Here is a 15,691-nt window from a genome sequence, read left to right on the forward strand (position 1 = left end):
GCACCATACAGTAGTATTAAGTTGAAGACCAAAAAAATTAGGTTACATTAACAGTTTCTGGTATGAATTATACTATTGTAAGCTAACTTACATCTGTAAATGCTCAATAATGTTGCTTCATAGTATGTTTTTAGACATTTCTTGAACTACACGAATAAATTTGTGGCTAAAGAAAATGATTCATTTGGCTTCTGCTTTCCACTGCTATAGATTTTGCGCCATCTTTGTTGGGATTTTTCCGTTAAACCTAGCTTCTAAGCGTATTCCAACACTATTCATATCCGTAAAATACATCTAAGTTGCCTTAGCCAACATATTATGCTTGACGAGTATCATGTGTTCTCGGGATGCAAGATTCAAACGCTAACAAAAACTTTAGAGGATAGGTAACATGCATAATAAAAGAAAGTGATCCCTTTGGTGGAGAATTTTTAAAGTATTAGAGGGAGTAAAAGAGATTGCTGATTGAACTTTGTCAACAAATAAACACTTGATTAAAGAACTTCTATCTACAAAAACAGTAGGTTGGAACAACGATAATTCATGTTTAGAATTTTTCATAAATTTTAGAAAAGCGTAATTGACATTTTTCATTAATGATTATGTAAGCCTGCATTAACAGTAAAAGAAACATCAACTATAACTAGTAGTATAACTTTGGAATAACTTGAAGGCTTACATAACTCGCAATTAATTCATTGGGTAGTTTGAAAACCATTTTTTATAATAAAAAAAATAGTTGTTGGATACAATTATAAATGTGTTATACACTATATGAGTTCCACAATTAACGAACGAGTAAGTTTTCTCATCTAATTGTTTTTATATACATACACTAAATATGCATTTCAAAATTAAGCCTAGCCACATTTAATGTCAGCTAAATTGCCGAAAATTAATAATTCTAGTCAATTCGTTGTTAAACTTAAGTATGTTATTCATAACAGATAAATTTCTAGGTGCATGAGCAAATGTGCTCGCAAAAGATGCAGTTCAAAGCCAAAGCACCCCCTCCCCTTAAAAAATACGTCTGTATTATTAGTATTGTGATTTTGGTGACTATGAACATAATTCCCCTCCCCACCAAACCAACAATATTGCCTCATAACTTCACTACCTCCCCACAACCCAATCAAAATGAAAAAAATTTGTTTGACTTCTTTTGTATTTCACTTAAGTCAAATTTTTCAACTGTCCAGCCTTACTACAAATTTTGAACCCCCACATGCCTTTCACAAAGCCACAAAAAATCTGGACGTTTTCAAGGGTCAGGTGTGCCCTCGGTAGGAAAAATAGGGCTTGTACCTAGTGCGCACCCAATCACGGAAAGCACAGGAAGGTCCTCAGACTCTGCTTCACAGACCCCTTGAGCCTGGTGCTTGCTCTGGAAATATGCGCTCCGAAGTACAAAATCTACTATTTTGTTTTTTAAGCGCAGTGTTTTGCATTGCAGCCCAAACTTTCCACTTGCTAATTACCTTTCAGCCTCAGGCACAAATAATTATTCTGGCTCCGCTGGATCCAAAGTTTGCTTCTGTCCGGAGGCGTGACGTAATTAGCGGTTGGAAAGTATGCCTACGGGCACAAAGTTGTACTTTACACCCTTTACACAAGGAATATCGTTCTCACCTCAAACTCCAACGTACGACAACAACCTCTTTGGGTGCACAAATTGTATATTATGTCACTAGGGCACAAAGTACAAACATGAGCTCCCGAAGAGTGCATTTGTTGTTTGTTACTGCCCAAGTAGAATGTCCTATTTTTTCTACCTCAGATGGTTTTGAGGAACAGGTGTGATCTCAGTAGAAAAAATTAAGTTTGCATCTTGTGCGCATCCAACTAGGGCAAGCACAAGTCTGGTGCTTGCCCTGGTGACATGTGCCAGTAGGTACAAAAACTACCCTTTCTTATCGAGGGAGCTAAGGTGGGCCTGAAGTGTGACCTGAAGGCGCATAGTGGCAGTTGCATTTTATGCCCATTGTAAGAAATTACTATTTGTTTCATTGTACGTAAAAATTTTTGTCAAATTATGCAATGATCATAAAAATTTACTTCATCATGTGATAAAACGAAGTGAACATATTTGTACCCCTGATACATTACAACTATTACTGTGAAATTGATATATTTTTCAATTCTTATATGAGACTAAATAATCAATTACTTATAGCTGAATTACAATTAAAAATTTCTTTAACAGTAAAACTTTGTCTCTTATTTTAATTCTAGTAATGAATTAAAGTTTAGTGCTATATTAGGATAACTTAACAATTGCAGTTATTCAAGTAACACATGAATTTACTTAAATACTAAAAACGGTAATTATCAGCATGATGATTTCTCCAGTATTTCTTATTAATAGAGTGATAAGCTTTCACAAACATAATTTTGTATTACTTATTTTTTTTTCCCAGGCAAAATATACAATATCTACGTATAACTTTATGATTTACCGATATATTTATAAGTCACATAAATGAGTCTGCATAAATTTTTAATGTTATTTATGTGTATTTTTTAAGCAAGTTAAGTCTATAAGTATGTATATGGTTACTAAAGGTGACTTACGCAGAATCCACTTGCTAGTAAAATCGCCCCACAGCCCTGTCCCTAACTAAATTTAGGCAAGGATCAACATAATTCTCCTCACAGACCCCCCAATTACCTTACAGCCCCCCCCTCCCGAAATTATTCATAATTCATTTGATTATTACCTCATTTTTATACGCTTGATTTTGTTATAAGGTTATCTTACAAACCTTCAACGATGTCTTCACAATTACCCTACTAGATCTGTAGCCACTTACAGCCCGTCACAGCCGTCCCTTTGAGATTACATTTATCATTTTACACTACCCTGAAAGCTAATAAACTAACTTTATTGTTATAAATAATAGTAGGAATGTTTTTTTTTTGTTTTTTTTTTTTTTAATAAAAATGCTGAGTTTCTTAATCATGTAAATAGTTCTGATAACATGTTCTTGCACTATTTTAAATTACTAAGTTTTAAGAGACTTAGATTCCTTAAAATTATTATTAATCCATGAATATCCTAAATATCCCATTTATAACATGCATTGTAAAAATTTTTACACGCAAACAACAAAAATAATAAATGTTGTGGTTGCCCCTTATAGCTCTTTAAAACTTTGAATAAATTTTAATTATCTGCACCCAACTCTTGAATGAGTAACAAAAATTATTACTTTAGGAATTTTTTTAATAAAATAAATTCCTGTAAAGGTTTTTTTATTCTATACTGACTCGTAATGAATATTTCTACAAACGTTTTAGTTAAAAATGCCTTTCTACAACGTACATCGTATTTAATAGTTACTTGTACCTTTAATTTATATTACCCTACCATTTTTAGTTTGGTATTGTGATAACACTACATACAATTGTCTGTAGACGAATTAAAGTTTTTGTTTCAAACCAGCGTTCTTGAATCTTGTTATGTACTATTGAAAAACTCGTAGACATCCGCAAGTGTCTTATTACCGTAGCTAATGCTTTAACTATTGAATGAAGTAAATAGGGTAGAAGACCTCTACAAATACAATCTCACACTTTAAAAGAAAACATTTATATATAAACAACTGTCAGTTGCCTTATCATTTTTGCGAGTTGTACGATCTATATGATAATAAGTTAAAGTATTCCTGCTTAGTTTTTTATTTTTAAATTTTAATAGTCACAGTTGTCTCTCCTTTGATTTTTTAAAACAATTTTTATAATTTCATATGTATCAAACGAATATTCAATCTTAATTTTAAAATGCGCAAAAATTTTCATAAAAATACTGATTAAAATTTCCTAGCTATTATAATGAATCCATTGTATTTCTTTATATATAGGAGGATCCCAAATGACCGTTTTATATTTCTAAGACTTTTTTTAGCATCATAGAAGCCTCGTCTCAAATGGCTAAATCAACTTTGCCTAATTTCTTTGCAGATTCCGTCTCTATACTTATACTTCCTATACTGTTGGAGTCTAAGCTTAAACAAAAAGTTCTGTGACTGTTTATAGCATAACATTCAAAGTTAAAATTAATACGATACCAATCCAAGCTGTTTATAAAAATTTCTTACCTTGAGAAATTTGGTAATTTTTTAGTGTTGTGTACAGAAAAGTTTTTCCAAGGTCCTTCTGATTATTATTTAACTGAAGACACATTAAACGTATTATGTGCTTATGAAATCTAAATTTTTTAGTTTTATTTTTGCTAAAGTTAGTGTTTTTGGGCTGGATAAGTTAAACAGTACGCATAATTCATCTTCAAATCGGGAAATTTAGTTTATCTGTAGCACGGCTTTTTTACTATGAATAGAATTTTCTCTAGAACTACTCGTCTATTTTTTCCTTACATCATGGCCATTAACAAGCTTAAATTTGTTCATGTTTATTAGAAGATATTAGACGGATAGTTGAAAATCAATGAGAAAAAAAAATTTGCATTCGCATTTAACAGCGGTAAATGAATTTTTATTTATAATTGAAAATACTTTTCAATGCCGCAACTTACTTATAACCTGAAAAAAATAAACGTATCGTTAATGAAACTCTTGTTTTCAATAAAAGTATCAATTTAAAATAAAATTTTTGCTTCTTCCTTATAACATTGGACTAATGTCTGTTTTTTAAACTAACTATTTTGCAATGTAAGAATTCCATTCTAACCTGAGAAAAGTAAAAAGTTTGACATTTAAGTGATCAATAAAAATTTTTTAAACACATATGACAGTAACGTGTATAGTACTTGCAAGTTATAAGAATTACTAACTTCAACATTGCTATTCTTCTGACTTACACAGAATATAAACCATAAAATACACAGAAAAATAGTTGTTTCTGGTGATTAATACTGGTATAGAATAATATACCGATGTTTAGCTTGTATTTCTGGTAGGTAAATTCAATAATTTATGTTTATAACTTGCTCGGTAAATTTTCATATTCTCGTGTTGGAGCGATGAACATAATGAATTCAGAAGATTCATCTCTATTTAGCTAAAATCTGTGAGTCCCACAGAGTACGTTGGCTGAAAAGGTAAATGTTTGATATAACGAGCCTACGAATAGGGCTCATGTAAGCAGATAGCTTAGGTCTACAGTTATGTCTAAGTATGAGAAAAACAAGTATACTTATATTTATAAAGTTTTCTTGCAGTAACATAATATCTATGAATTTGTATTATAAAATTTTTAATCAATACAGCAACGTATCTTCCTCCAGCACGGTCTTCGAACTACCCTTCTTTAGATCACCAAAGCAACTGAACTTTAAAAAAAAGAAAGGCTCTTTAGACGTTACCGTCACTGGCGTAACACTAGTAAACGTTGTGAAAGAGCTGTACAACCAACTCCAATGCTTCAGAGATTGTAGTTTTTCTCCTGATCAGTCTAATGCTACAACAGCAGCTCAGAAACGAGCATACTAAGGCATCCAGGCAGCTACGTTTGCTGTAAACTTTAGTAAACAAAGAATTTAGCTCACCAGTCTTATTGATGGGACATTGAACGTTGAACTACCTTGTCGACAAATACGTTATAACCTAAAAAAGTTGACAAAAAACAGCTTTTAGGGTTTACAAAAGTCTTAACCATGCCAGAAGTCGCAAGAGGCCGGATTGGAAGGAAAACTTCAAATTCATCTAGTGTATACGATTTTAGGCGTCAAAAAACTGACTTAGAATGTTTATTTAAATTGAATTTGCAACATCAAAATTGACAAATAAAGAATTCATGGGTAAAAAATCAGCTTTTTATTATAGCCCTGATAGTAATGACCTTAATCTTATAAATTTTAAATAGGTAAAATAATATATATTTGTCTTCATTGTGGCAATAAAAAATTGGATTAATAAGCTCCAGGATGAAGTTAAATTTAAATTTAACGTTAAAAACAAAGTTATAAGATTGGAATAAACAATTTAAACTTCTACATTTTTTTTCATTTTTTAATCCTTACAGCTTCAATAAATAGCCCTTTTTATTTATTATAACATGAAAAAAAGCGCTGAGTTCTTTTCAGCATCATTCTATTTCTTTTACTTTTTACAGCTTGTTATTTGACCAAACTAACTGCATGAATTCTGAGCAATAACATTTTTAATAAGAATAGATGTAAAATTTTTAACTTGAAACGTTTTACATCACGTGACAACACATTACGGTGTTCTATTCAGTGAGTTTTAGGTGAATCTGATAGGGGGACCACTAGTAGCAAATATTTTTGATTAAAAAAAAAAGTCGTTTTTACATTGTAGCTGCACGTAACTGGGGTAAGCACCAGGCCCGAGGGTTTGCCTTAAAGACTCTTTGTGTTTGCTCTTGCTGGATTCACACACGTGGTGGAACCCAGTCTTGCTAACGGCACCATTAACCTTGAATCTAAGCAGCAAAACTTTTGAGATCAGAGAAAATATATAAAGGTTAATAGAAAAAAAAAACTGTCCTTTATACATATTTTCATACCTTTTTACTCTGTTGTTTGCAGACACACAAAAACTTGACATACTCATACTTTCAACCTTTTTAAAATTATTGTATCATAATAGTATATTTTTCACCTGGGGCGTAAAGTACAACTTGCGTGCCCTCAGAGCGTGGTTGTCATATTTTGTGCCTAAGTTGAGAACAACATTTTTTTACACTGAGGGTGCAAAGGCACTTTTGCGCCTATCAGTTACAGTGCACCCTAAGGTGAAAATAAACTTTGGGCCTCACATGGTCAGAATTATCATTTCCGCCAGTAAGAGCAAAGTAATAACAGAGCGCAAAGTGCAGTCTTGGTTTTAAAGCACCGTGCCTGAGAAAAAAAAATTTTGTTCGTCTGACAAAACAAATCGTTAAAAAAACTTTGTGACAGGAAATGCAAATAACTAGTCGAAGAAACGTTTGCTCATCAGGAAACGACAATTCTAAATATTTTGATATTAAGCACGATTTAAGACGGTATTTGGCCTCCTCTTGTAAACAAGTAGGCCAAATATTGCATTAAGGTATTTTAAGGTTTATTAAATGTAAGAAGTTTAGTTTATTACAAAATACCTTAATTTGTGATAACTAAAATGCTTAATGTCATACGAATACCTGTGAATTATGAAATATAAAAATAATTCATTAGTGTAAACTCCTGAAAACATTAATGCTTTTATGCACTAATCGTACAGACTAGGGTAAAAGACTTAGGGAACAATTTTATAAGATGGAAATAACGGAGCCACCTATTTAACATTTAAAGAACTTAGGGGTGTTGAAATGGTGGCATATGTTTCAAAAAAGGTGTGGAGGGGTGTTGGGTCACAAAAAAATGGTGAGTTTTATTGAGTTAAATAGGGGAAAAATCTAGGAAATTTTTCCTTATTTTGTGGGAGGTTACTTTAAAGTTGGAAGGGGCTTTCATAACAGTGCAAGGGCCAGGAGGGCTCGGTGCTTTTCTGATACTTCATGTCACATAACAACATCAGTAATAAAAATTGAATTTTTCTTTATTATGGGGGGTGGTAAAGTGAGGAAAGCAATAGAGTAGAGTGACAAATCTACCTTATTAATTATATAACATAAAAATATGTGTATAGTAGCGTGCTTTTATTTGCTCTATGGGCTTCTGTACATACACATCTGCTTCTGGCATGAATGTGACCAATTAAAACTCCCTAAATGGAGATTGAAAGTGGTTGAAAAGTGGGCCAAGCTTATCTGCCATGCCACCCAGTTTGGCTGTTGCTTGTCACCTGGGCTCCAGTCAGTTTTAAATACGGCACTGACTCAGATACAGCTTGATATGACTTGGCAGGATTTTTGCCCAGTAATCGCCAAATTTTATCCATAGTAACCATATGATACAGTTATGTGTATGTATATGTATATACATAATACGTGTATACATTCAAATACGCATAATTTTAGAACAAGGGCATGGTGCAGGTATTATGGAGAAGTAACTGACTAATTTAGAAGACATCGTATTGCCTACACTAACGTACCTTTATAATCAATAACATCCATCTATAATTATTGTTTATTGAGATGCCAACTGTAATAATATAAGCTTTAAAAACTACTTTTTTCAATTCCTTGTGCTTACTCCATCAGTGACATGAAATAGTTCTTTTACATTATACATAGATGTACAGTTAAATGAAAAACAATTATATACGTACGTAAATGTCTTAGCAGCAGAATGACAAAGTTCAACTAAGTCTGTCTGAGCTGCACCATATAATAAATCTATCCATAACTAGGCTTGGATGCTTAAGTTGGGCTATGCAATTAAGCTGGGTGTGCCATTTTTACTTCTACTTGAATTGCCTTTTTTTTCGTAGTACATTGCATTCATTTTAATTTAGGATGTAACAATATCATTGTATTGTTTACTAAACTAAGTATTTACCTACATTTATTCGCCTCGACTTTTGAATCATTTAAATTTTATTTTTCTTATTTAGTTAATTGCAGCCTATGATAACGTAACAAAATATTACATTAATGTCGTGCATACCCAAAATATTTCACAATAACTTTGGTGGCTTCCAAGTATTCTGATATCTGATGTAGAATTCATAGAAATGTTAGAGATGAAAAAAATAAATGTATTGAAAATGACAAAGAAATAAGTAGTCTTTTTGTGAAAGGGATTGTGAAATTAAGACCTATAGCTTTAAAATTATTAATCTCAGTTTATTTCTATACAAAGTTTGTCAATAAGAGTTGAATGGTGATTAGTATAACTTTTATACACCTGTGTATAATTTTGTGAACTATTATACCAATAAAATTGTTTTTTAATAATTAAATTATTTAGAATCATTTACTTGGTTTTCATTTTATTATCACTCGATAAAAATAATGTCGTTTACCACATACCATGTGCGAATTGCAACTGCTGTTATGTCGGTCAAACATCGAGAGCTTTCAAATTAAGAATGGCAGAACATAAAAGAGGCATAGAGAAAAAAAAGCATCCGTACTATGACAACATAGCATTAAATTTACACACAACTTTAATTTTAATAAAATGAAAATTTTAGTCACAGAACAAAATTATAAAAAGCACCTGTTTTCCGAAATGTTAAATATACTTTATTTAAATAATAATATTAATAGACAACAAGATACAGAAAAATTGAAAGATTGTTACAAGTTTCTCGTTAAGTCAACTAAGAAAGGAGGCTAACTCTATGTACATGATTTGATGGCCCCTTTCATTTATGGTATTAGGAAAACATGATCTGTTTACGAATGTCTTACAAGGAACTGCTTACGATTCTTATTTGATTATATTGTGTGCGTATATTGTATCATTTCAATATGTGCACGGTATAAAAGCAACAAAACTTGAAACTCTGACTACATTACGATTTTACATCCCCTTCGTAAGAGTCAGAGGTATATTGTACACTTTACTTAATTTGCGTTTATTGTATTCATCAAAATTGTTATTGTAAAGAATTTTTTATTACTCATAGATTTTTGTATCTGATGAGGGCCGGGACATTGTCCAAACGGCCGAAACATCGTCTTGTTTTTCAATAAATACAAAATTTGACAGTACCACTATTGGACGTTATTTTAATTAACAAAATAAGGAAATTGATCCACAATCGTTTGAGGACAATTAGTAGACACTACTAACTTTTAATAAGGCAACGTTTCAATGGCTAAGGTTTGGCCAGCCTCATCAGGTCTAAATAATTTATTGACTATTAACACACAAAACAACATGCAATCAAATACAAAGGTCTTATAACATAAAGGAAATAAATAAACAGTTATCACTATTTAAAAATCATTACCGACAAATTGGTGTCAACTGTAAAAGGTACGAGTACAAGTTCACTCTTATCAACTTTACGTCTACATTGAGTAATGGTCTGACTATACATGTGCCCAGTGACTGGCAACGACACAAAAATAAAAGATATCAGACCGCTTGGCACCTACCGATATTTTACAAAACTCGCCGCAAAGGTGAATATGCTTTACCAAGCCCACCAACGTCTTCTTGTTTATTTGCAGTATTTCTATTTAAATTAATATAAATCATCATCTATGATATCAATTTTTTTTTTGTAGTTTGGTTCTTTGTCACATATAAATACAAAGTTCCAGTTGTAATTAAGTCTAAAATTTTTTACATGCTTAGAAACAACTTCATCATTTTTATATCCCTTGGAATGTTCATTAATACGATGTTCCAAAGCTCTTTTCGTTCGTTCAACATAACTAGCGGGAAAATCGCCACAAGAGAAATTAGACACCACCTGTGGTCGTATTCTGCTTAGATGTTTTATCTTTACGTATTTGATGATATCACTAAAAGGTTTATGAATCGATGGAAGAACGCGAGCATTATATGACCTGATGCTATTATGACATTAAAAAAAAAAAATTGATTATTAACAAATAGACTAAGTAGGGAGAGTTTTGAGACATGAATATGAGGATATAGAGAAACTGAATTGGAAGAAGGTTTATCAGATGAAGCAGAGGTACGGTATTTAATGTGTTTATTGATGAACAAGGTCGGGTAGTCATTATTGAGAAGCGATTGTCTTGCAATGAAAATATTTTTACTGTGAAAAGTACTATGCGATCATAGGATAGCGCGCAACATAACAGCAGTTGCAATTTGCTCATGGTATGTGAAATACAACGTTTCTTTTTATCAAGTGACTCAGTTACATCCTTTCCAAGAGAAAACTACCAATTCAACTTATTATTCAAACTTTATACAAGACCAATGTGAAGCTTTTTACAATAATATTTAAGATGACTGTGCAAGTGGGGAATGTATGGTTATAATAAGATTGGTTTATAGTTGTTATTATTTCTATCGCGATTGCCAATCATATTGATATTTTTAAGGTATTAATTTTTTTATTTACAAATGTATCAACCAATTTCAGAAAATAGTTAATAGCTACTAAAAATTTGTTCATTGATTACTCGGCACTTCATGCACGGGAACCTCGATTATGAACCATTTGTTGTGGCTCTAAGGACCTCGATTTACACACGCAACTCACGACTTGTGCTGGGCACTCGTGTTAGTGCGCGTGTACGTCGAAATCTTTGCAGAGCTAGATGGCTCACAATTGAGGTCCTCGTGCACGATGTGTCGAAAATTTTTATACACCACACGTGCGAGACGTTAGGTGTGTGACACGCGTGCGTCAATCGCCTTCCTCAAGCACTAGTATCGTGATTCACTATTACATTATCATCAGGAAATTGAGTGTATGCTTATTCAATAGAAAAGTCTACTAGTGTGTAAATGATACTTATTTTATGTTGTATTGGATGGTAAAAGAGAAAATTTCAGTATCGACTGGAGTGTGTGGGTTTTTGGGACAATGACAATGATAGTGCCACCATTAAACATTGTTTTCAATCATTCACCAACTGTCATTGGACGTATTATTTAAGTATTTAAGTAAGCCATTTTTTAACACCTAATTGTAAGCTTGTAAGTTGTTATATAATATAATCTTTCTAGATTTAATGAAAGAAGAATGCTTAATTAGCATAACACTCATTGAAACCTTATAAAAAATACATACGACAGTAACTATCAAATTTCTGTTTTTCATTAGTTATACAAGTTTCACCATCTTTATTCCTAAAATAATAAAAAATTTGGACAATTTCTTGTTTTGTTTTAGTATGGCTCTGATGAATTTGGTCACGACTCACCCAGATACACATCACCAAAAGCTACTTCTCTTTATCCAGATTCGTATTACATTGGTAAGTAGTGGGCTTACTCCTAATTGATAAATAACAAAACCGTAAGATTTTTTACATTAATTCGTATCTTTAATAAGTCATAATAAAAGAAAAAGACCAGCAACTCATCTATTTACACCTTTCTTGTTGTCAATGCTAAGCGTAGCTTATGATTGTTATATTTAGCAATTATGGGTTACAGTGAGTTGCAAAAGTTTTTTTGCCCTCGTAAGCCAAAAATAAACTTGAGTAGAATGTAGAAAAGGTTTTTTTTTAACTACAATATTACAAGTACAAATTTCAGTACTAAAATTGAAAGTTGTATAATTTTAAAATATTCTGTGATAAAAATAGTTAACTAAAACAATTATTTCTTTTAATAAGTATATTTAGAATCTCTTTTGTAATTATTTTTTTGAAGGTCTTGAATTGTTCTTCGGTAATAGAGATACTGACTAGAAAAACTATAAACAGTATTACAAAATTAAGTGTTGTAATCAACAACTGTAAGTCAATAGCCTTCAAAATTAGCTTATTCTTCTCTTAAAAGACGCTATATTCATCTTACGAACAAGCTCAAAGTAAGAATTACAAAAAAAAGTGAGTTAAAATGTTTTTTTCTCATCTTTCTAATTGTAAGTTGCACAAATAAATTGTGGTATTATTTTTAACTCTCACTTACACTAACGACATGTACAAATATGTAATAAAAATAGGAAATAAATAGTAAATTAAAAATTTAGATGTATCATCGTATTTCTAACATAAAAGACTTTAACTCTTAAATAACATACTTCAAATACAGGCACTACCATAAAAGAATAAGAAAAAACACAATAAAAAAAAAACTGAAAATAGAAAAAAAATATAGTAGGCAAGAAGAGTTACGCTCAAATAGTTGACCCAAATTTTAATTAAGTCGCAAGTTACAATAAAGGTTGCTGGGGAAGCGTAGAGATCAGTAAAGTTAGAGTTAGCCTAAGCTTATACAGTTATAAAATATTGTTAACAACATGTATCTCCCACTTTTATACAGTTTTTTTTACACACAATGTTACACAATCCTTCACTGCCGTCCAAGCATCTTTTACAGACCCCCTACTGCCCCCAATCAGTCTTCTACAAAATAAGAGAAAATTCATTCTGTTTCAATATAATTTATCTGAACTAATAACATTCATGAATTTAATACTTCTAATAGGTGTACAAGCAAATAATAATACATCTTTTATCATTATATTAAGCAGTGCACATGTATAGATAGCGGCGCTTTTTGTATCAGCACTCCTCACACCATTCATTCATGCCCTCTCTCAATATCTTATATACTTAAGATTCATAAATACTAAATGATTTCTTTTTTAACAAATTTTTTAAAGAAATAAATAAGAATGAGAAAAATATTTTCTCCAGGTGCAGATCGAACACACAACCTTCTGTTTACTAGACAGTTCCTCTACCACTGAGCTACTGAGGAGCCATACATATCTCGCACCATAAGTTAAGATAAGTTCTTATTTGAAATTTTTAAAGTTGTTTTTTGCCTAAGCTTGATATAATAAATAAACGATTCTCACGCTTATAGGTAAGTGAAAAATTTAGTATGTCCAATAGGTATTATAATATAATAACTTACGGTGCAGGTGAATGTACGGCTCCTCGGTAGCTCAATTGGTAGAGCAACTGCGTAGTGAACAGGAGGTTGTGTGTTTAATCCGGATCCGGGGAGATATTTTTCTAGTTTTTATTTATTTCTTAAGAAAATTTCTTGAAAAAGAGATTATGTGGTGAAGTATTATGAATCTTTAGTATATAAGAGCTTACGAAAGGGCATGTACAGATGATATAGAAAATGCTTACATAAAAAGTGCTGCCGTATATAAATATGCACCTCTTGGTACAATGATGAAAGATATATCAATATTTGCTTATACATCTGTTGGCTGTAGTAAATTTCCAACTTACCTATAATCATTAGAGTCATATACCTACTATATCGAGCCTAGGTAAAAGACAACTTTAAAAATTAAGAATGAGAACTTATTGCCACATACAGTGCAAGTAAATGTACGGCTCCTCGGTAGCTCAAGTGGTAGAGCATCGGTCTCGTAAACAGGGGGTTGTGTGTTCAATCCACAGCCGGAAAAGATATTTTTCTCATTCTTATTGATTTGTTAAGAAAATTTCTTGAAAAATAGATTACATGGTTAAGTCTTATGAATCTTTAGTATATTAGATATTGAGAAAGGGCATTTGTGGATAATATAAAAAGTGCTTGTATAAAAAGTGCCACAATCCATATATATGTGCATCTTGATACAATGATATAAGGTATATCAATATTTCCTTGTATAACTATTGGACGTATTAAATTTTTAAGTTACCTATAACCGTTGGAGACATATACCTATTGTAACATTTATTGTCTTCTACACAATTTCTCATACTTACCTCATACAGATCACTACATAATTAAATGCATACGCATTTTTATTTATTTTTTCACACTGCCGAGTGCCTGGTCAAGCTGCAAATACATTTCCTATCATTTATAATCCAAAAGCCAGCTTTCAAAGTGGTTAATATCAATTGAGGACCTCCTTGCAATGTAACTTTGAGTATATATCTGACGATAAAAGTAGTAAAATAATCATGGTGGGGATACTTTGTCTAGTCGTTCAACAGTGAAGGGCTTAACTGACCGCTGATTTATAGAAGTTTTTTACTCAGAAAGCAAAAAATCACTTCTTACCAAGAGTCTTAACTCGTTATCAGTAATGATGTGTATTGCTCTCCAAAAATCCAAACCTTTATTGAAGCTTACCAGGAAAAAAAATGTAATATAAGTTAACTCATTATTATTAAGTAATTTAGTGAACGAAAGAAAGAGAACCAAGAATTCAATGTACTATTGTTTCGTATCGTATCGATATATTGATCAAGATTTTTAAAACGAATTTTTCGTGGATTGTACCGAGATGTAAGCGAGTGAAAATAAACATATACAACAGAGTTGCAGAGCGTATCAACAGTTTTCAAGGGTGCTTATTTCGAATTGGATGAACAAGTTATGTCGTTGCTTATTATGTCTCATTATTATAGAAATATAATAATTTATTAAATAAATAATAAATAAATTATGTAAGATAATTATACATGCATACATCAAGTTACATATCGTTATTTATGTCCAATATAAATTTATGTAAAAATGTTGAATAATTATATAAATATTTTAACAAATTTATCAATCAATATTGTTGAATCATTTTATATTTATACATCGAGTGACATCTTATTTTGATGGTTTTTGAGGGTGCTTATTTTGAACTTGATAAGCAAATTATGTTAAAATAATTAATAATCATACTAATAATTAATTAATTGAAAATAAATTTGGTAGGATCATAATATATATATTTCAAGTTACACATCGTTTTAATGGATTTTAAGGCCACTTATATCAAATTTGATAAACAAATTATGTCAAAATGTTGGATGATCACATAATTAATTTATCAAATTAATCAATACATTATGAACAATTAATATATATATATATATATATATATATATATATATATATATATATATATATATATATATATATACATATCAAGTTGCATATGATTTGAATGGTTTTTGAGGGTGCTAACTTCCATGTTGATAAGCAAGTAATAGCAAAATATCATTAAATGATTATGTAAATAACTTTGTTATACATGTTTATAGTTATATATAATTTTAATGATTTTTAAAGGTGCTCTTTTCAAATTTGAAAAGCAATTCGGGGCAAAATGTTAATAAATATAAATATGAAAAATTTCTTTCTATATGTATGAAACTTTCTATATGTCAAATATAATTGAGATAATTTTTGAATAACCGCTTGAAGATTTTTTTGGCTCTCACATGGTGGCGCTGGCTGTCATCAATTATGAACTACAACCGC

The 15,691-nt window shown here is 31.1% G+C and overlaps 1 protein-coding gene across 3 annotated transcripts in view; it reads left to right on the top strand.

Annotated features, from left to right (window-relative positions):
- Positions 1-15,691, top strand: part of da (transcription factor daughterless) — a 632,912-nt gene that overhangs the window by 43,720 nt on the left and 573,501 nt on the right. For all 3 annotated transcript variants that reach the window (XM_089595689.1, XM_089595691.1, XM_089595690.1), the window contains one exon: positions 11,676-11,760. In XM_089595689.1, the coding sequence (XP_089451815.1) occupies positions 11,676-11,760 (85 nt within the window). The remainder of the gene's footprint in view (positions 1-11,675; positions 11,761-15,691) is intronic.

This window comes from Copidosoma floridanum, unplaced genomic scaffold, assembly GCF_036245765.1.
Source record: "Copidosoma floridanum isolate Cflo_tuat_1 unplaced genomic scaffold, Cflo_Japanese_pri ptg000027l, whole genome shotgun sequence".
Lineage (NCBI taxonomy): Eukaryota > Metazoa > Arthropoda > Insecta > Hymenoptera > Encyrtidae > Copidosoma > Copidosoma floridanum.